Here is a 21666-nt window from a genome sequence, read left to right as displayed (position 1 = left end):
AGTGCTGGTAAAAACCAAACAAAAAAAAGATATCGTCTTACAGTTTTTGTTATCAGGAGGACCATTGTTTGGGAATATCTGAAAACATGTCAGCCTGGATTGGTTAAAATGAACTTGATATGCTCGGGTGAAACATCCGTGTACCTACAAGTGTGCCAGAAAACACATTAATTTTAAATAATATGAGGTTAAAGATTTGCTGTTTTTTAATTGTTGATGCTTGTAATACACAGAAGAAGAATGTGTCTCTGTTCACTATGAGGTAAACATGCAAGGAAGTGATGGGGCATCCAGAAATTAGCAGCAAAAACTCCATCATTGCTGTCAAAATGGTAACTTCTTCAGAATTTATAAGCTGCATTTCAATCTCTGTAATTCTGCTTTCCTGCATTAGCATGTAGAGTTCTGCTTTTGTTTCCTTACAGGCAATTACTTTGCATCCCAGTCACATGATGCATCTTCTGTGCAAAGAATTGTGGGTAAGAATAGTTAGGAAAAGATGCAAGCTTGCATTATACTGAATGCAACTGGAAGTAGTAGGAAGCCTCTAAACATGGCGTGTGTGTTCCAGAGTGATCTACCAGGAGTGTGCACTTTGATTTGACATTACGGTAAAACTTGTGTTGCATCTGTACATCCAGCCCAACAGATACAAGCTGGGCTACACCATATTCCACAGAATATTTAGTCAAAAATGCTAAACCCGCGGGCTGACAGTAAGGTCAGTCTGGTTATGAGCAACATTTGTTCATTTAATGAGTGTGTGCATGCATTTTAAACTATATTTGCAATGTTTTACCATATACGTTTCATGTTTATAATTCTCTTATACATTATAGACCCATGTGTGAGGTGCAAGTTGATGGAGCAGCTGACAACAATTGTACAGTTTAACTCATTTTATTGGATCTACAGTAGACTACAGTAGTACAAGGTTGGAAATCCTACATTTGCACTACTCTTGGTGACCTCAGGTCGATTATCTAGCCTTGGCCAGGCCGACCATGTTCTGGGCTCTGTTGAAGACAGAATAGTACTGTCTGATGAAGACGTCACCCAGGATCCACAGACTGTCGCCTCCAGCGCTGAAGCCGGTGCGGCAGCCATAGTATTGGGACTAAAGGAGAGAGTTAGGAGATGTATTTCAGAGGGGAATTAAAAATGAGGCAAGGAAATCCTCATCCTGAAAGCGAACACATACCTGACGGACGTAGGCAGAGGCTGGGAGACTGAATTGTTGTCCGTGAATGTGGAAGGTCACGTCAGGCATTTGGTTAATGCTGTTGCAGTTCACAACAAACTGAGGAAGTGATGCAAAGCAGCTTTTAGTTGCACATAGCTAGCTAGAGGGGCTAGCTGCATCTTTAGCATGCAGTTAAACTTTTCATTTGTTTTAGCACTTACGTCACCGTTCTGGCTACTAGCGCCCACCCTGGCATTGATGTTGTTGATATCGCTCTGTGATCCAACAATCAGAGAGGTTCCGGTATCCACAATCGCCTGGCAACCGCCATCGCAAGCCACAACCTGGCCATTGACAGTCACACTGGAAGACACAGTGCAGTACCCGTCAGGATGGATCTGGACCTTTACAAAACGTTAACGTGAGGTTGTGGATTTACCTGTCCACTGTGATCTGCCAGTACAGCTCATTTGAGAGTGGAATCCAGGTGATGGAACCATAGTAGTGGTTGGGGTCGACGCCGCCGAAGGTCACCACACTGCCTTGCTGGGAGTTACTGCAGAGGAACGCAACAGCAAACAGATGTTTAGCCTCAGTCTTCAAACAGAGACTGATGCTACAAGGTCACATCTGTCCTTACGAGCTGAGGTACACAGAGAAGAGGTCCTGGTTCACCAGCCCCTCCGTCATCATGTTGTCGAAGACGGGTGTGGCACCAGATGCTGATAGGCGAGGGTAGGCCAGGCCAAGGATACCATCGGCACGCATGTACTGCATGAAGGCAGCCTCAGACTGGCTCAAACCAAAGATCTGATTCTTCACTGCAAGGCCACCCACCTGAAACCAAATGTCAAGACAGTCCATGCATTTATTAATTAAATCAGTGACCAGAACTATTTGTTTTTTTTGTGTGATTCTGCATGTTTGTATTTCTCACCGTCACGGTGTCGTATCCAAGGAAACCTGTCATGCTGCCGGTGCCATATTGGATGCTGAGAGAACTGCCATCCTGTCTGTAGGTGCTGCTCCTGGTAGGGTTGAACCTATCATGGTTGTCTAGAAAAAAAAGCATGTTTTATATTAAAGATGAAGTTTCTGTTGGAGCACTATGCTCCTAATAAATGTGTCCAGGTTGCATAGCGTTACATACTGCAGGCTGCACTGCTGCAGTAGATGGAAGGCACCCACAGGTTAGATGAGCCGGTGTCAAAGATGACCTTAAAGGACTGAGGAGGAGTTCCAATAGAGATGATTCCATAGTAAGCCAGCTGGAGGTGAAGACAGGATTAACTCATCACACATTCTGAGGAAGGTCTGTTCATCTGGACGTTCAATCAGCTGCTTTTACTCACGTCGGCATCGTTCGTCATGGGCTCGTCACCCACAGCAAAGCGGTGGTCAAACTTGGCCATGGGGTTGTAGGGGAACTTAAGCCTGAACTGCTCCCACAGTCCCTGCTCCTCTAGGACCTCCCTGGCAGTTTTAACCTTCTCCAGAGGGACACTAAGAGTCAACAAAAGGGTGCAATGTGGAATGTCTTTCTTTATCTGTGGCTGGTGAGAGGTCTGTTCATCTGAAAACTCTCACTGTCATTTTAAAGGACCTGGCAATTCCAGTGTAAGTGAGGTCTAATGAAGTAGGTAGAAGAAGCAATCACAAAAGTATAGACATGTGTGTCTGGTTGACTTACTGGACGAGGCACTCAGACAGTGCCACCATGGCACAAATAACAACGGCCCACTTCATGTTTTCAGCTCTGCAGGGAAGGATAATGAACTACAATAGAACAGAGCAACAAACACAACTCCTCCATATGGTGGACTTACCTACTGACTCCAACAACCCGGGTGCCCACAGAGAGGCTTCCATCCTCTTTTATACACATGGACTGACATTTACCACGATGCAGTGATAAGGTAAGGCACACATTCAAGTTCCAACAGAGATGATAAGAAAGATAAGACGTTGACCTTCAGACAATGTCAAGCACAAATGTTTAGAGAAAAATGATATAATAGTCTTGATACCTGCTTTTTTTCCATTGTTTCCCTTTATTGTTTAATCTTAAGCAGTATGTGGCATGACACAAAACTAAACCAGAGCTGTATGTCATCACAAAATGTCTATGACATGACCTTGGAACTTATATTCAGGTTTTGAAGTATAACAAGTATCTGTTATCACATAAACTAAACACATCCAGTATATACACACACAATACTCGCACAGCATTTTCAGCCTGTTTATAGGAATAATAATGAAAAAATGATTTCTACAGTGTCTCTTTTTGCACTGTACAGATACTGTGTGCAAATATCGGCAGCAGAGAAAGCTTGTGTCACAGTACTTCCTATTGAAGGTCAATATTTGGAGCTTCTAGGACTTTTATTTTGAAGGAATCTGAGCCTAAATGAAACCTAGAAGAAAAAAGTAACAACTCGTGTGATATAGTAAATGTTCAGTCTCTTTTCTGCCTGACCAGATATCAAGTCTCTGGTCCTTCAGAGATCCAGGCCTTCCTCTTTACTGGAACCCCGTCACTGATTTGCCTCCTTGCACCTTCTTCACTTCTGGGTCTGGTGTTCTTAAATGCAAAGTTTTCTTCTCCATTCTGGCATGCAGCCACTGCTGAGACCTGGAAGGCCCTCTGAACAGCGTCAGCTGAATGTGAACTCCCAGAATGCCATGCTCTTCTTCTGGGTAACCAGTTAAACCCTGGAGAACATGCATGGAAACTGCATGGTCCAGATGAAGACATGGCTGCCTCAGAAGATGCCGTGTCGCTGGATGGATGAAGGTGGAGTGGTACAGATTCAGACTCAGAGTACGAGCTGTGTGTACGGGGAAAGATAGACGCAGCAGAGAACTGAAGAGTGGAGGGAGTGAAAGAAAATGAAGATGGAAGGGAGACTCGTGGCCTGGGGTAAAGAAAACCGGTCCTCCTTTGTTTAACATCTCCTGTTACCTTTCCTTCATCTGCTTCCTTCAGCGTTCCCACCTCTTCTTTACTTTTCTCCTTGTTATTTAACCACATCTTCCTTCTCCTAGCCTGAGCTTCCTCTAGTTTAATTTCCAGGCTATGAACGTCCTCTGTTATCTGGTTGACCCGATCAAAACGAGACAGCAGAGCAGTGACGCAGGGCAGCAGGTTGTCCAGGTAGGACTGGCCCTCCAATCCTCGCTCAGATACTGATGAATCCTCGGACCTAACCGAGAGAGCCGAGGACAGCGGGCGAGGGGATGAGAATGAAGAAGACGGGGATGGGGAGCTGGAGGAATGGAGTGCGGATGATAGAGTGGAGAGACAGGATTCCCGTGAGAACCTGGACGGAGGGAGGTCCATGCCTTCAAACTTCACCCTGTGTCTGAACTAGAAGGGGGACAGAAATGTGGAGAATTAGGCTGATTTATTCAATCCATCCAGTGAATTTCTTCACAACTAATTTACCTGTTTAGCTTTGGTGAGTCCCATCCAAAGCTTGAGCCTCTTGATGAAGAACTCCACCATCTCATAGTCTTGTGGTTCGATGGTTGGATGAAACAACTCAGCCTGCTCCGCCCTTTAGAACACAAACAGAAAGCTATATAATGCAACTGGGAAATGACCCGCTTACACTTGAGGGTCACAGGAGGATGAAGCAAACTCAGGGTAAGGGTACAGTACAGCCATCAACACAGAGTACACTGGCCCATGTTGGAACCATCAGGACTGAGTTTTAGCCCCCAAAATTGTGTTGGTATTACAAAATATGGTTTCACCAAATGTGGCCATACTGCTAAAGTATAGGAAAAGTTTGTACCTGTATGTGCGGATGAGAGCAGCTCCACAGAGTCTAGCCAACAGCCAAACACCCCCACCCATCACCAGCAGCCCATAGAGAGGGCCAAGGACTGGGTGCACCCTGCAGAGTCTTCTCAGCACCATCCGGCCACGCATGACAGACAGAACTGACACGCTGCTCTGATGCACTGACAGGAAACCTTCCACTGACCTGAAAAACAGCTGAAAACAAAGCTTATCAAACAATGAATATGAAATTTCTAGATGTAGTTTTTTTTTTGCTCATACCATATTTCCAAGGTGAGCACAGATGAGCAGCAGCAGCAGTAGAAGAAGAGCCAGAGCTGTCAGCTCCCTCCAGGCTCTCTGCAGGATTTTACCTATCACCACCCACCTCCTCACAAACCTTAAGGTTCCAAGCAGCTGGAATACACAGCAATGTAAATGCGTCACTAAAATCTGTGCACCAATGTTCCAAAATATTGATAATGAGCCCTCACTGACCTTGAGGACGAGGAAAGTGAGCAGGACGGCGGCGCACTGAGAAGACTTCTGTGTCAGCAGGGCAGCATCATGGAAGTCTATAAAGCTGTCTGGTTGGGACCGCAGCTAAATGATGCACAGTTAGTCAGAATGAAACACTATTGAGCTGTTGTGTAGTTGTCAAACTTAGCTTGGAACTTACCTTGGAAACACATAAAGATGCAAGAGACAGGAAGTGGAGCTGTAGCACAGCTGTCACCAGTGACAACAAGGCCAAGAGGAGCTGGAACCAGTGATGACACTGACGCAGATACTGAGCACGCTCAGTGGCCATAGACCACAGCTCGCCAAACAGCATGAGCAGAGCAGAGACGAGGAGAAAAATCTGTAGCATAAAGTCAGAGAAATTAGTGAATGTTGTGCATGATTCTTTATGAAATTTGTTTGAAATAGGTTTGTTACCATTAGGACCTTCTGGAGGTTCAGTCCTGAGGAGGATGGAGGGATGAGGAGGGGATGGATGGAGAGGGAAGGAGTGACTCCTTGTGTCTGAACCCACTCTAGTTGTACAGACACACACATGAATAAACTGGACTCTCTGTGGTACTGGGTGAAGTCTATAGATAGACTTTTTAACCTAGGATGAAAAAAATGTGTGAATTATTCCATTTGTCTACACAATTAGTTTTTTTGGCATGTTTTAATGGGGTGACGTGCCTCATTATTTTTAAATAAGTAAAAGATTGAAAGTATGAATGAAAAGACACACTCAGCATGTCTCTAACAAATCCACTCACTGTTTCTTGTCCCTATTTTCTAGGACTCGGCGTGTTGATTCACTGTTGTTTCCCAGAATGTAAACTGCCCGACCACCGAGTGCATGTGTGCACTGCAGCTGTGGCAGCCCTACAAGCACCAAGGTGGGGTTGTGATGGAGGTGCGGCACCAAGCTGTGGTTGATCCACTGCTCTGTATCTGACCAGCTGGATGAAGAGAGAGGAGGAAAGACTCATTTTATGTGAAGTATGTGAAAGGATAGGACAGCAGGAAGCTGATTCTTACTCTCTCAGTGAGGTGAGGTTAGGAAGTCCCGAGGGTGCTGTGTGAAGGTGTCGTCTGATGGTGGAGTACAGCAGTCGGCCCTGCACTTTTTCTGCTCTGTCCTGGTAGTTGACCATCAGGACCAGCAACAGGAACAGCAGCTGGCACACACAGTGCTTCAGAGACACAATGAAAGCATAAAAATAAGATGCTTTTAAGGATGTGAGATGTTTTCACTTTGTTGGATTCTTACCCTCATGAGTGACCGTAAAGCTCGAACTTTTCGGGCCTCCTCTTTCGCCTGCAGCAGTCCGTATCCGCAGGGCGGTCGAACCTTCCCGCTGTTCTCCCCGAATGATCTTACCACACTGGCTTCCCGAGCCAGCTGCTCCTCCACCTCTGGATCCACCAGCCTCCACAGTACTGTGTAGATCAATGCCTGCACACACACCTGAGGAAGGAAGGGGAAGATGTACATATGACTGATTATCGATTAAAGACAGCGAGTTAATTAGAGAACATGTTTACCTTGAGGGGTTCCAGCAGCAGAGCAGAGGTGAGAAAAGCAGAAAGAGCCGACACCAGCCACATGAGGAGGACTGTTCTGGAGAAGAAACTTGCATAGAGTCCCACAACTGCCAGGCAGGCTCCCAGCAGCAGAGCCACCAGCGGGTAAATCACACACAGGGCCCAGGGAGGCAGCATCCAGCCGGGCTGACCTCGAGCAACACCTGGAGAACACACACTTCAGAAACAACTCTCCCTACAAAGACACCAAATACTGACTGGATGTTTTTCTCCCCACAGTCAGTGAGATTGTTGAGTAGCTTATCTCTGAATGAAGGTTGAATCAAAACCTTAAAAATACAGTTATACAGCATGTAATGGGTATGAAATATGTGTGACTGAGGAATAACCTGGATTTGTTGGACATGTTAAATGTACGGTGGATGTAACATGGCTTTGAGCTGCTGGCTTGGTACCTATACGTGTTGTAGATGACGAGCGTGTCGAGTCAGGCGAAGGGCTCGGCAGGAAGGTGCTTGCCACTGAGTCTACGGACAGCACAGAGGGACACCTGTGGAGACCTGCTCCATGATCTGACCTATCACGAGGCAGGGATTTATCCTCACTCTGCTCCAACCAGCTGCTGCAGGAGTTGCTCCACCTAAAACTGTAGAAAATTGCAGTAATACAGTACATTTTCTGCAAAACAAAAAGTGGATGGAGGGAGTCCTTACATGGTTGAGAATGAGGACGTGGTACGAGGAGAGTCCCAGCCACTGTCTGAGTTGCTGTTGGTTACATCTTGTGCTGCTGCTATGGACATTAGAAGATTCTCCTCTGGAGCCAAACAACAACACATACAATCAGACTACATCTTTAACGATAATCATGTAAAGGGGAACATTCTGACTTCTCACCAGAGAGAGTTAGAAGTGTTGTCAGATTGTGGGTGTGAACTTGCACCGGACTGGGGTTCATGATGAGAGAGTTTAAGTGCTTTTCAGAACAAGAAACGTCTTCTAAGGGTGTGCAAGGGGAAGAAAGACTGGTGCCGGGAGAAACAGGGGTCACAGGTGAGGTCAGGTGGAGCTGCATCAAGGCCTTCTTTCTCTTCAGCTGGCGTGCAGGGACCTGATTGGGTGAAGTCTTAGAGAGGTTCACGGCTGTCTTGATGGGGATGGAGCCTAGATTGAGGAGGCTGTCGCAGGAAGGCCATGCTACCACCCCCTCATCTGGACATTCTCCATCTGTCTGGGGCGCCAAGCCAGAGGCAGCCCAGAAGTCCAAGAGGCTGGAGTCTAATGCCTTGCTTTCCAGGAGCTAAAGATAATCAGAGGATCACTGGGAATGTGATTCCAAGACAGGACATGTACAAGTGTGTGTGTGTGTCTTCTCACCGATGTAGGACTGTCTCGGACTGGGCCGGAGGAATCAGGAAGAGACAGGAAGGAAGGTCCGGAGAGCTGTGGTTGGCCGAGGTAGACGTCCATTTCCACAGAGTGACACACAGGAGACGGGGGAACTGACATGTCCATGGTTACCTAGGTTACAGCCACACATAAACACATACCTGCAGCAGTACAGCTGCACATTCAGATAAATGTGGAACACTTGTCTTGTTTCCATACTCAGATAAGACTGTTTGACAAATACAGCTGGGAACCAACTCGACCTCTAATCAGAAGGTACGGCCAAGAACAAAGGACAAGAGAGAGGACAAACTCCATCATCTTATGTCTTCTCAGAATCAGAAATACTTTATTAATTGTTTAATTGTTTACAAGCAACTTGTAAAAATAACAAGCATTACTAACCTGACTGTGAAGTTTCCTAAACAGGAAACAGAGAAAACACTGGAGAGGAAACGCTAGCAAAGCAACGGTCATCCCCACGGCAACCATCTCCATGTTCACCAGCAGATGGGTGGACACGGGCCCGCTTATGAAAAAGAGAACACACATCAGTTTCATCCTGTCAGTCCTGCTGAGTAAAATATTAATTCACCTCACCTGTGCCCTTCAGCGCCAACAGCTCCGTACCACAGAGCTCCCAGTGCCAGGTAGAGGTGCAGCAGGAGGGCGCTGCATGTGACCCTTTGACCCCTTGTGAAACAGCTGTGACCGGGACGCTGCCACAGCGACAGCCACAGGTGGCGCTCCATCATCCCGAATACTAGCTGGGAGGTGAGGACCCGTCGGAACTGTGCGAGCTCCTCTGGACCTTGGGAGGATTAAACACAGATATCTTTTTAATGACATAATGTGTGTGTGTGTGTGTGAGGTGGAAGTATAGACTTACATGATGCTAGAACCTCTTTCTCCACTGTGCCATTTTTCTGATTCTCCACAGAGAGCCAGTCTTCCAGTAGGAAGAAGAACATGTGGTCCGTCTGGGGGTCCCACACCACCACATGCTGAATGTACCACGATGGGTCCAAACCTACAACACATGTGGATGCAACATTCAGGTACCAGGTAACAGGTGCAGACATATCTGGGTAGTAGCGTGATCTTGTATGTTTACCTGTGTTGTCATGCCAGATGCGAATTTTCCAAACTTCTCCCAGGTTGTCATCTGTCTCCACATGAAACTGGTCCAGGTTGCCACGCTGAAAAGCTCCATCTCTCTGCAGATGGCGAGAGCCGCTCTTGTTCACACCATATAGGCTGATGCCAACATGTGCTGTGGTGCCTGATGGGTCGTATCACAGTATTAATCATCCCTGCTGACTGTTAAAATCAAACTTCAAATCTTAATTTGTCCTCAGCAGACCTGCTCCTGGCCTCCAGCCAGTCTTGACCAGCACTCTGTAGTGGTACAGCCCTGGACGGCCGCACAGAGGGACTTGGCTCACTCTTAAGCTGTCCAAGTGGTCCAATTTGTGGTTGATGAGCCCCACCAGGAGGTGAATCAGAACCAGGACGGCACACACAATCCCTGCTACCACGTTCTGCATGTGTCCTTCTGACTGCACACATAGCAAAAGGAACAAAAAGAGAGTTTTGACTGTCCTTCTGAGAGGATATTATTTGTGTGTTCTGATAAAAATCCTTCCAAAAATCATTGTAATTCATTGTGTATTCACATACTGGTGGCAGCAAGACAACAGCCCCAGGATGAACAAACAAACTGGCTCCAAACATGGTGAGATGCTGGGTTAGACAGTGCACTGAATGGAGTGTGCTGCCCTCCAGTGGCCGGAGACCTTCGCTGCTCCAACGCTTCTCCTTCATGCTGTAGTACTGGCAGAGAGAGCTGAAAACACAGACTGTCACACGAACAGGACCACCACCGCCGCCACCACCAAGAGATGAGGTCAGATCGACAGAGAGAGGCCTGTCTGTCCCGTTTAAACTGTTAAAAAATAAGAATCATCATTTATGTGTTCATCAAAATGGGCAATCAGATCTCTGGAGATGAGCTGTGACTCACAGGGGAGACAGAAAGATGGTTTCCTCTGAGGAGTTTATCAGAGCAGAGAGGGTGAGAGCCCACTCTCTCACCAGGGAATCATGGGATGCATTAGCCCCTGGCACTGCAGAGCTCACTCCAGCCTTGACATGTCCCTGACTCACTGGAGTCGCCCCTAGAGATACATAACACAGCATAATATAGCTTGAAAACTTTTAAATGTATAATTCAAGCAGACAATCACAGATATATCTCACATACCCACACACACACATATATATACATACATATATATATATATATATATATATATATATATATATATATATATATATATATATATATATATATATATATATATATAAGAAGGTTAATTAATAATAAGGCATAATTTTTTGAAACAGAAAGCTACAGTCTATTATTAATGTATACCTACCTGGAGCCAGGCTGAAGTTGAATGAGATGTATAAACCTGCATTTACATCCACGTCATCCAGGGCTTTTATTGTGAAGTTCACCTGTCCTTCAGTGGGGAGGGTTACAGTAAGACATGTCCCAGTCCCAGCTACATCTCCACTCCGATCACCCTGATCTACAGGGTGATTGTTGGGCAGGGTGACCCGTATGGCTTGCTCAGGGCCCAGGTTCTGGACGGGTATGGGCTGACCTTCAGGAGTGCTGAGTTCCATGGCAACCACAGAGGTGGAGATCGGAGGGTTAGCTGCAGTCACCAAATGGTTAGAATGCAGTGCTCCATCCACACCAAACAGCACCTGCACCACCTCAGACGTCTGAGTCTTCAGGTGAGCCGTGAGGGAAGCAGGGATGTGAAACTGACATTTGAATTCATCAGCTGTTGACAGAGAGGAAGAGATCTGGTCCTGGGTGCAGAGGAGGTCAGCGGGATCTCCTTGGAAACCAACTGTGTTGATATAGTCATTGGAGAGTGAAAGTGGCGCCTCGCCACCAACACGCGAGTGCATCAGGGTGCGCATTAGAGCACCAGCCTGGTCCAGTGCCGACATGGCGGTTACTGAAGCTGCCTGCAGGGTGCTTGAGTAGGCTGGGTGAGAAGTGGAAGCACTGAGTGACTCAGACATGGCAGCCAAGGTCCTACCTAGGAACACAGAGAACGTTTGGTGAATCACACCTCCAGTACATAAGTGTTAACATGCAGGGGATGGCCAAGCACCTATGACATTGAGGATGTTTCTTCCTGTGTCAACAGCTGGCCAAACAACAGGGATCATCTGTTCCTCTATGACATGGATCATTTTCCCAACAGCTTCCAGAACTTTCTCATGGCAGCTCTCACACACCAACTCACGAGGAACAGACTGGGAGGGGGAAAAAAAGAAGGGAAAGATGTCATTTTGTATTTGATACCTGCAAACCCAGGCAGGTTTTTTTCTCCATCCTTCCAGTCTATGAGCTTATTTAAGCTGCTGGCAATGTCACGTCAAAATCCAGGTCAAACTTTTGATTTTATATTTGAAATAATCTCGCTCTAAGAGTGAGTGTTGTGTTTTCTTACTGTAGACAGTGACAGCGCTGAGCTGATCTGATCAACGTCCAGCAATGACGACACCGGGAGAGAGGCCAGAGCTTGGGTCACATTTTCCCGAATCTCCCTCCTGTGCACGAGTTCCTCCGCACTCCATCCAAACTCCATCTGTTAATGAGGGAACCACTCATATTGCAATAGTGCAAATGTCACATTCATTATCCTCTTAATGTTCAGTTACGTTGTGACAATTACAGATAATTATTCTTAATTACAGTGAGTTTCAAGGATCATTTATTGCGCTGGAATGTAAAAATACAACAAAGACGCTACCTGATTGAGTTTGCTGGTGAGGGCGATGGAATAAGGGATGATCTCCTGAGGGTTGCCATGTTGGACCAAAGCCCAAAGCTCTGTTTGGCTTTTGTTTTTGAGCCACTGACTCTCAGTTTCTTTCTTTGCAGGATTTTCAACTGTCAGTGTTCTGAATAATACAAGAATGGCGACTGTGTGAGTTAAAAATATTTTTTCCGACTTTAAAGTACACTGTGCTTAAAAAACAGAAACATAATTGTGTTTTTTCCTTCTTACCTATTTAGAGCAGTGACTTTTGCCCCCTGCTGGTCCTCTACCAGTAGAATAACTGTGATAACAGATGTGTTTTTTTGTTGGCCAGGACTCCCCATTGGTACTGGGCTGCTGAATGTAGACCGAGTCCCCCTTGGGAATAATTGCAAATTAATTGAAATGAGTGACCTTCTGACATTTATACACTTGTTTAGCATTAGCTGAACAGCTTGGACCTCAAGAAAATGGGCTAAAATAGTGACTTAAGGCCACACAGTCCTCAATTTCTGAATGTTGTGATTGCACTTTGTCAGTAATTAACTATGAAGCAGATATGTACCTGTAAAGAGTAAGCAAAGGGCACACAGTGCTAAGGGGCTGGCATGGTGCAACCTGGAGGGTGTAGATCAGCTGAGAGGATACGCTTTCATTATCTTGCCATCCTGTCAAAATCAACAAAACTTTTTCAAATATAATAATTAAAAAATGTAATTTAAAGGAGGCTCATAACACCTTTGATCATACCTGAACAGTTGTAGGTGACCATTGTCTCCAGGAAGCGTAAATCATACTCTGGACTCAGATCACAGAGGCCGCCGTGAGGTGGATTGTTTGGATATATCATCAGGCTAGCGCTGCCCCACTGCCCACGATCAGGCTGGGATACACTGAGGGTAAATGTATAACTCCACCCTGGCTGCAGGGCACCTGAACGCAGCACCAAGATGGCAGAATGCCTCCCTGTAGAGGTGGCGTCCTCATCGAGGTGAAGAGTCAGGCCGCTCTGGTCCTCGGCTGTCCATTTATACTGCATGGAGGACATACTGAATGTCTTGCTGTCTTTGTGTGTCTGTTTGTCATGATTCAGAATGATGTGATTACCCGAGCTTGATCATCACACTCTCTACATTGTCCAGCAAGGACAACAGGGATGGTATAACTGGTGTTGTAAGTGGAGGAGAGGACGGAGCAGGATCTGCATTCCACCGTCACAGGAAGCACTGGAGAATCACTCACAGTTACCTGGAAGAGACAGAGCTATGAGTGGAAGCTGCTGGTGCAAGAGGAACTGTTTAAAAGAGATGGCTTGATACCGTCTGGTTGACGGAGGAGGGTGTCCTTCCTTCCTTATACACAGTGAGGGTGAAAATGTAGACTGTGCCTGGGCGCAGCTGCGTGCTGAGTATACCCATCTTACTGCTGGTACTCCCGAAGGACTGTGTGGAGTTCTAAAAACACAAGAAGCACTTTGAGAAATGTGTCAAACAGAATTAATTTTACTGCTTAAGATCATTTCTACCCTTTTACCTCTGTCCTGTAGGCCCAGTGGTACTGCAGTGTATCCTCTGCTCCTGGCTCCATGTCAGGGTCATATGACTCAGAGCCATCCAGGACAAGGTCCCTGAGGCTGGGCCAGAGTCTGTGGGAGCCTCCCTTGATTACAGCAACTAATGGGGAGTGGACCACAGTGACGTTGGCCTTCAGCTGGATGAACAGAGGGGTTCCCTGGAATGAAACTGTGAAAACCAGGCAGTAGCTTCCTACGTCAAGTGTATGCTTTGGTAGTAAGAGGAAGGGTGATGCTGCATCCTCCTGACTTCTCAGAGAAACAGACACATCCGTGATGCTACTATTACGACACGAGTCTCTGAATATCTCCCACAGATAAGTAGTCTTGTAGGCAGAACACTTAATGTCCACACTTGCTTCAAAAAAACTTGGTCTGGACCTAAAGACAGAGGACTGGCTCTGGATCAGGGAGGCCTGTGGGCTGGAACACTGGAGCTCCTCCACTACTATGAGTAGTTGCACAGACACCTGGCTGACATTGTTGACAACTTTGACAGCAACACTGTATTTCCCGGCGTGAGAGTATGTGTGACTGACAGCATTTGAATCTGTCACAAACTCTTCAGCAGAATCCCCAAAGCCCCAGAGGTATCTGACCCTACTTCCTGCATTTGCGGTTGCAGAAAACTTGACGGCATGTCCGACAAATATTCTCTGCGAATGACAGAGAAGTTTGATGTTCTGAAGGGGCCATTCAACTGTGGCAGTCTCATGTACAGTCTGGGAGCAGACTCCATTGCTGGCGAGCACACTGACAAACAATAACCCACTCTCTGGTGGAGTAAAGATCACTTCTTGTCCTGTAAGCCACATGGGCCCAGAACCCACCGACTTAAACGTCCAGGTGTAGTTGACCGGAAACCCACGTTGAACTTCTGCCTTGAAGTGAATTCTTTTCTGAGCCTCAAGAGTTGTGGAGCAACAGTTTACAAGCCGTAAACCTTGAACACGCTCAGTAACTAGGATGCTTTCAGATGTTTCTGCACTGCTGACCCGGTTCCAAGCTTCCACTGTGACTGTGTGTCTCCCAGCAGGAAGGTTTGTTGTAATGAAGTCACCTTTGACAAAATCCTCACTTTGAATCCAGTCTTTGTTTTGGAATGTGATAACAAAGCTGACATTGCTTCCTTTGGAGACTGTCGGAATAAACGAAACATGGTCCTCAGTGCATGAAGAAGACTTGCTTATGTTCAGGAGAAGACCTTCAATTGGATCTTGAACTGTGACGCTGTGTGAAATGGTCTGCCAGCTGAACCCATTGGAGACATTCAGAAAGACCCAGTAGATATCTGTGCGTGGGAATGTGTAGATAAAGCTCTGATTGGTGGAGGTATAAAGGTTCTCTCTGGCAGTTTGGATGTTCCAGTCCCAGTGCAGGTCACTTCCCCGATGGATGAAGCCATGAAAGGACAGAGCAGCACTCGCATTGACGTAGAATGGATGTTTCCTGGTGTTGATTTCAAAGTCAACGTCTTGGACCTCTTCCTGAACTAGAAAGAGTTTGGTGTCTTCACTTTGGCTGACAACATTCTGAACTGAAACTCTAACAAGACAAGGACCCAGACTTGTGAACACATGGAGCAGAAAGGGCACATGCGTCTGCAGGGGTGATATATCAGTACCCACATACCAGCTGTACCGCAGGTCCGAGCCAGCATCAACAAACACAGATATATTCACTGGTTTCCCCAAAGGCAGAATGCTTGATTGTGCTTCTATGTGTGCAGTTGTTACACTTTCTACTGCCACTAAAGAAACACTGCTGGTAGCATCACCCAGGACATTTGAGGCTCTAAGCTGAACTAAAATATCACCAGGAGTTTTAACTAACACATGAAAAAGCTTTCTGTCGCCTTCGATTTGCTGGTGTGCTCCACTCTGTGTGAGTAGCCAGTGATAAGTGATGTTGGAGCCTTTGGAGACTGAACCAATAAACAGCAGCTTCTCATGCGTCCGTACATATTTCTCCCTTTTTAACCATTCAATCTGCAGATTGTCGATTCGTTCATATGCCTCAATTAAAATAGCTGCTTCTCTTCTACTCACTAGGTTCTGTGCTATGACTTTCACCTGATAAACTCCTGGTTTAGGGAAAATAAATCTAAACTGATAAGTTCCTTGTTTTGTTGTTGTTAAGCCTTCCACCGTCCAATAGTAGTTAGTGCTGCTGATTGTGCTACTGACTGCTGTGATTAGAGCTTCCTCTCCTACTGCAGCATTAGGCTGGTCAGTGTGAAGCGAAAGATCTGAAACAGGAAGTAAAACGTTCACTGTGAGGGATGTGGAGTCGCGGCTGACGGCATTAAAAGCTGTAGCCGTGACTGTGAATCGACCTGCGGAGAGGAAGACGTGCGACACGTTCTGCTTCTGCTCCACAGGAGACCCGTCTCCAAAGTCCCAAAGCACAGATACGTTGCTGCCAACACAACTGGCAACCCAAAATGACGCTAATGTGTTGACTGTCAGTGTGTCGCCGTGGCTGTGGTGCGACACGTGGAGGTGGCTCACAGGTTTTTGGACAGTGATGTAAGCTTTGGCGGTTCTGTTGCTGACTTTGTTAGCTGCCATCACGGACACCTCTTTAACTCCTTCTTCTCTGAAGACAAAACATTTCTGAGAGGTGGCAGAAACACCAGAAGAGTTACTGAACCACTTAAATTCATAACCTGACACTTGTTCAGGGGAAACAAATACTTTGATGCACATCTCTTCATCAACTGCTACTACACCCTGCGATGGCTGCACCTCAACGTCAGCGATTGTACTTTCAACACAGACACGTGCACTAAGTGACACAGATGTTACAGAGCTGAACACAGTCAGATTAACATGGAAGATCCCATGGTGCAGGAATGAATGCATGGCTGTTGGCTGTCCTGTTACTACAGCTAAAGGTGAGCCATCTCCAAAGAGCCAATGGAAGGTCAGACTGAGGATGTTTCCATTCACAAGAGCGGTGAACTGTGTGTCCTTCCCACTAATGATGCATTCTGCAGGGAGAACCCCACTAACAGTTAATCTATAGACCTCAATGCTGATAGCCTCATGAGCCTGGCTGACAGAATTAGAGGCCGTTATGTCTACTTTATAGCTCCCTGGAGACTCATAGATGTGAGAGATGGCACCATCTGTAAGGTTTTTCAGCAGTGAGCCGTCACCAAAGTCAAAATCCCACATAAGACCAGTACCAGTGGCAACCTTAGCCACTAAATCAGCAGCCGAGCCTACTTCAGTTGGTCCGCTGTAGGTGACAGTTAATCCAGAGATTTCTTCCATAACTACCACCATGAGCCAGGCTGTCAGGGAAGTCAGAGTGTTGTTGGCACAAACAGTGATGTTATAAAGTCCTGCAGATCTAAAACCATGGCTAACTTTCTCATGGGTGCTATGGACAGCGCTGAAACCGTCGCCAAAGTCCCAAGTGTACCAAACCCCAAAGGTGGAGGGTTCAGTGGAAGCTTCCAAATGGAAAGTCTGCATGACAAGAGGCACCGGAGTGGAGGGGGAAATAATGAGGCTGGTTAACCGAGGGCGGACGTTTATCTTCATGGATGCATCAGTGTTGTCATGTTGATTGGAGACTCGAACATGAAGCGTGTAGTCCTCTGGAGTGAGCAAAAACACAAAGACAGAAAACGTTAAAAAGAGAGCCATCAGCTGTGGTTGTCTCTCTCTCTTGTCTTTTTCGTCACTAGACAAATGACTAGACTACCAGTAGGGTAAATATTCGAGGCGCCACCTGCTGGTCATGGGGTAGAATGCAGGTTTTTCTGCAGCAGCCTCTCTCTTTTTTCTGTCTCTACTAAATCCATATATTTGACTATTTTTTGCTTTAGGCAACAGTAAAATATAAACAGAACAATTATGCACAGCATTTTTTTTACCTGGGATAGAATAGGTGTGATTTACTGAATCCTGGACATACACCTGCTTCTCTCGTCTCTCCACATGCCTCTCTGTGGTCTGACATGGAGCTGATAGGGTGTGGATAACACTGCTGCTGCCGTCCCCAAAGTCCCATCTACAGAACATGGAGCACAACGTAAAGCCTGTTCCAGATTCCAGCTTGTTTTTGTTGTGTGTGTTTTTTTAACAATACAATAAGACACATGAGTCTCTTACCTAAAGGTGACAGGAAGAGAGGCATCCACTTTGACCCTCACTGTGTAGAGATGGGTAGCATCCACAGCTGCAGCCTCTCTGACCAACAGGAACTCCGGCTCAGCCAGTGGTGTCACTTCATCAGCCGTCAGAAGGATTTGGCGGCTTTGAGAGCTCACAGGGTTGGATGCTGTCACCTAGGAGGGGGGGTTACTGGTTTTAATACTCAAAATAAAGTTGAATTATTGCAATAAAACAGGGTTTTAGTGTCTCACCTGCAGCTTGTACTCGGCAGGCTTCTTGAATGTTACACTGTAAGTTTCACCTTCATAGGTGAACTTTTCCAGGTTATCAACTACCCATGTGAATTTTACAGAGGAGCCGCTCTCCACTTTGGCTGTGAATGACTACAGAGTAAAACAATGTGGAAGCAACTCATGGGAATGTCATTAACCCTGATGGTGATGGATGTTTGCTTCTTTTTAGCGTTCTTACCAGCGATGTGTCTGTGAGCATCCTCAGGCATCCGTGCGGCTCCACACTCAGGCCCGTCACCGCCTCGTAGACACACACTTTCACGCTCACACTCTGAAAGCTGTCTGCATCCTTCGTGCTGACGTTCAACATCTGCACCCCCACTGAGGACGACACCAAAGTCACAGAGGAGAACCAGCCCTCCTGGTTCTCACAGTCAAGTGAAGACAGAGCCGCCTCCTCGGGGCAAGACGGCAGAAAGGGGACTTCATTCTGGAGCACCGGGGCTGACCACCAGCTCCTGGCTGCCTCTGCAAACAAGGCCTTGATGACTATGAGAGTCGGGACGTTGGTTTGGATGTGAATCTGGTTTTTCTGATCTGGAAGTGGGTGGATGACATGAAGTCTGAATTTGGATCCCTGGCTGGGATTAGGAGGAGCTGTGGTCGTCTCTGTGTGAGCACTGTCAAAGACATCGTCGGTGGCTCTGGGAAGCGTGTCCACATAGAGCACCCGGAGGTCACACAGCACCCCATCCACCCACGTACTTCCTGGAGGGAGTGAAGTGAAGCCTCCTTCCCACCAGCCTCCCCACTCTGTGCCTCTGACGGACAGGTAGCTCTGGCGCCAGGGGGAGTAAAGAGAGGCTTCAGTGTTTAGGCAGTGCAGAAATGCTCCGGAGTCCAGAGTGTGTTGTACAGCCACAATATCATCAGGGTACACCATGACGGCTCGTTTCGGAAGAGTCACCTGTTGCAGAGAGAAAATAAACAGCAGTTCTCTCCATGATGGCTGCAAACACTCAACAGAAGCCAACTCACGCTTATCTGCTGCAGTTCAGATGTAGGACTTATCCTCAGAGGAAAGTCTGCCACCAGGTGGTAGAAGGGTGGCAGTGCGAGGTACCTGGGTGGTGAAGCGAAGCCACGGCCACCCGCCGCAGGGTCATAGGTGCTGCAGGGACTGGTGGTGGGTACGCAGGCCTCCAGCAGATGGCACCAGTACTGTCCTGAGCTGCAGCCTCCTGTGGTGTTGCACAGCGGCACCGCTGAGCAGCAGCTGAACGGATTAAGCAGAGAGCTGCAACCTGACAAGTAAAGATTAGGGATTATGAGATGAAGCAACAGGATCATTGCTTTTAACTGCCGATCAGTACCTGGGGGCACCAAGTGGTGGTTGGGGCTGCAGTATGGCCGAAGGATCTGGACGCGGGCCAGGAAGGGCACAGGACTCGGCTGGACCACCAGTTCTACTGATACTAACTGACCTGCATGGCTGAACCACAAGCCGGGGAAAAGCTGCACCTGTTGGGGGGGGGGGGTCAGGGGAGTCAGAATAAAACACGCATCAATTGTATTTCAATGCACTCACAAATATCTACAAACCAAGCAACCAAATTTCTCTTTTTTAAGTCACATTGTTGATTTTTAAGACGGCCCTTTGTCCCCTTCTTAGGTTAAGAATCACAGTTTCTGCCTTAACTGACCTCCACTGTCCGCTGTCCAACATCTGGGACACTGGGGAGAGGGTGAATCCGGGTGTCAGTGTACACACCAGTCATGAGAACCAGTCCGGTGAGGTATCTGTCTATCGATGGTAAATACTCTGCAGCAAAGAGTGAAATGATCTATTGTAGTTTTTTGTGTATTTTCCTGTGAGCTTGTGTTTCTAAGTCTCACCTGTTACTTCTCTTTCACAGATGAAGCGATAGTGGCCCGCACACTGAGCCTTCCTCCACCTTCCTGGTGTCCCCAAGGCCATCTGTGCACACCCCCTCTGGTCAGGTGCTTCTCCTCCAGACCCCTGTAGCCACACCCACTGTGTGTTTTTGCTGAACAAAAACAGAAACATCAGCACAAACAGACAAACAGGCGATATAAATGTGTAAAGACATCGTCCACAGGACTCACAGTGGAAAGGAGTGGAAGATAAAACTTTGCAGCTCGGGGCTGTCGGCAGACGCTAGAACTCCTCCTCGGGTCTCTCTGCAGGAATCCTGCGCCTGAAACCACGATGATGACATCTCAGAGAGCCAATAGCATCGCAGACTGGACAGGTGGATCTGACCTCCTGTTGGACAGGGAACGTCCTCTGGAAAGCAGCAACAATTCCATTATCCATTATCATTAAAGTGTGATCACACACACTCTCATATTTCTCCTGATATGTTGATGGTCGCCTGCTGCTTTAAGCAGGAAATCTGAGCTGAACATCAGTGACAATACAAATTTCCCACGTAACATTATATTTGAAAACAGTGTCAGATTTAAAGGACAGAAATACATGTTTTTAGAGTTTTAAAGCCTCGATCTGCAGGATAACCTCCTCTCCACTTGCGTGACATCAGAAAAGTTTTTTTAAAGCAGAGTTTTGAGGAGCAACTCACAAACATCAACAAATCGTCTCACCTCCGGCTGTGCTCATGCAAACCAGACAGAACATCCAGATCAGCGCCTCTGGTCGGGATGCAAACCTGCCCGTCATCCTGCAGAGGAACTCACACTCTCCCATACAGCACCGGAGACATCAGTTGCACTCTCTGCACTGCATTTACCAGCGCCAAACCCCTTTCCTCAGTGATCCTCCCTCCACTAACACCTCCTCCCCTCAGGCACACTATGAGTTATGGTGGTGTCGTTGTTTTAAAGGCCTCTTCTCCGCTCTCTGTGAGCGCCTGGGTGACTTGTACTTTGTCTCTCAGCAACAGCCATAGAAGCGGAGTGGACAGAGGAGGCCAGCACTGCTCATTAACATGTTGTAAAACCTCTGACACTCACTGGAAGCAGGCAGGAGGCAGCCTCTGACACAGAGGAGGGCTGTCAGTGTTTTTTTTTTTGGTGCAAATTGTTTTTTTTTTTTCTCTTAAAGTTCTTCCTCCTGCATTGTGTCCACAGCCTGCACCGACACCAAGACCAAACAAAGGCTCTGTGACGCACATGCAAAGAAACAGAGGAGAAGTTTGGAACCAGAGGATGCCATCTGGGGTTGCCTGGAGAGGAGGCAGATAAAGTTGAATGCAGTGATAAGGAGGCCGTAACTCTGTATTGTCAAGTCGGTCGCCATGGAAACAATTGTACTGTCCTATTCTTTGTGTGAGTATTTTTTTCCTCTGAGAGCTGATTTCACTGCACTTTATTAGACTAGGCTTTTGAACAATAAGGGCACTTCTGAATTCTGATTTCATTTGCAGTACTTACAAGGCTTGAATTTGATTTAGGGTTATTTATTAAAGACTGCTGAAAAATCAAACCTGTGAAACACACA

The 21666-nt window shown here is 46.9% G+C and overlaps 2 protein-coding genes across 3 annotated transcripts; both read right to left on the bottom strand.

Annotated features, from left to right (window-relative positions):
• Positions 1-884: 884 nt before the first annotated feature.
• Positions 885-3102, bottom strand: LOC114437265 (pepsin A-like). Of its 2 annotated transcripts, XM_028407858.1 has the most exons (10): positions 3010-3102; positions 2874-2939; positions 2536-2686; positions 2334-2451; positions 2121-2239; positions 1824-2020; positions 1623-1739; positions 1405-1546; positions 1202-1300; positions 885-1117 (listed from the first exon to the last, which is right to left on the bottom strand). In XM_028407858.1, exons 1-10 carry the CDS (start codon positions 3066-3068, stop codon positions 980-982), a joined length of 1206 nt encoding a protein of 401 aa, XP_028263659.1. In that variant the 5' UTR covers positions 3069-3102; the 3' UTR covers positions 885-979. The 2 variants fall into 2 exon arrangements, with proteins under 2 accessions (XP_028263659.1, XP_028263660.1); XM_028407859.1 differs by lacking the exon at positions 2874-2939 and having other exon boundaries at positions 3010-3076.
• Positions 3103-3632: 530 nt separating this feature from the next.
• Positions 3633-20935, bottom strand: pkd1b (polycystic kidney disease 1b). Its single transcript, XM_028407857.1, is given in 40 exon segments — positions 3633-4553; positions 4632-4743; positions 4984-5170; positions 5253-5423; positions 5646-5832; positions 5910-6084; positions 6245-6430; positions 6510-6664; positions 6742-6939; positions 7017-7219; positions 7472-7656; positions 7730-7832; positions 7913-8315; positions 8393-8536; positions 8810-8933; positions 9005-9215; positions 9294-9434; positions 9519-9686; positions 9768-9963; positions 10085-10250; positions 10428-10581; positions 10843-11523; positions 11599-11743; positions 11941-12078; positions 12244-12394; positions 12502-12630; positions 12818-12920; positions 13003-13285; positions 13360-13515; positions 13801-17432; positions 17712-17848; positions 17950-18102; positions 18208-18335; positions 18424-19152; positions 19224-19489; positions 19559-19706; positions 19889-20007; positions 20082-20233; positions 20313-20493; positions 20811-20935. Coding segments are annotated over 40 exon segments (11988 nt in total). The 5' UTR covers positions 20914-20935; the 3' UTR covers positions 3633-3668.
• Positions 20936-21666: the final 731 nt, after the last annotated feature.

This window comes from Parambassis ranga, chromosome 6 (genome assembly GCF_900634625.1).
Source record: "Parambassis ranga chromosome 6, fParRan2.1, whole genome shotgun sequence".
Taxonomy (NCBI): domain Eukaryota; kingdom Metazoa; phylum Chordata; class Actinopteri; family Ambassidae; genus Parambassis; species Parambassis ranga.
The sequence above is the reverse complement of the archived record's forward strand: the minus strand, read 5'-3'. Positions and strand labels throughout refer to the sequence as shown.

Bases quoted from the DNA above. Each gene is read 5' to 3' on its own strand.
- LOC114437265 (XM_028407858.1), bottom strand. From the start codon at position 3,068: ATGTGTATAAAAGAGGATGGAAGCCTCTCTGTGGGCACCCGGGTTGTT. The intron at 1,740-1,823 runs GTAAGGACAGAT...GTTCCTCTGCAG, and splicing joins TTCTCTGTGTACCTCAGCTC to TAACTCCCAGCAAGGCAGTG. The intron at 1,118-1,201 runs GTATGTGTTCGC...TCTCTCCTTTAG, and splicing joins CCTCTGCCTACGTCCGTCAG to TCCCAATACTATGGCTGCCG.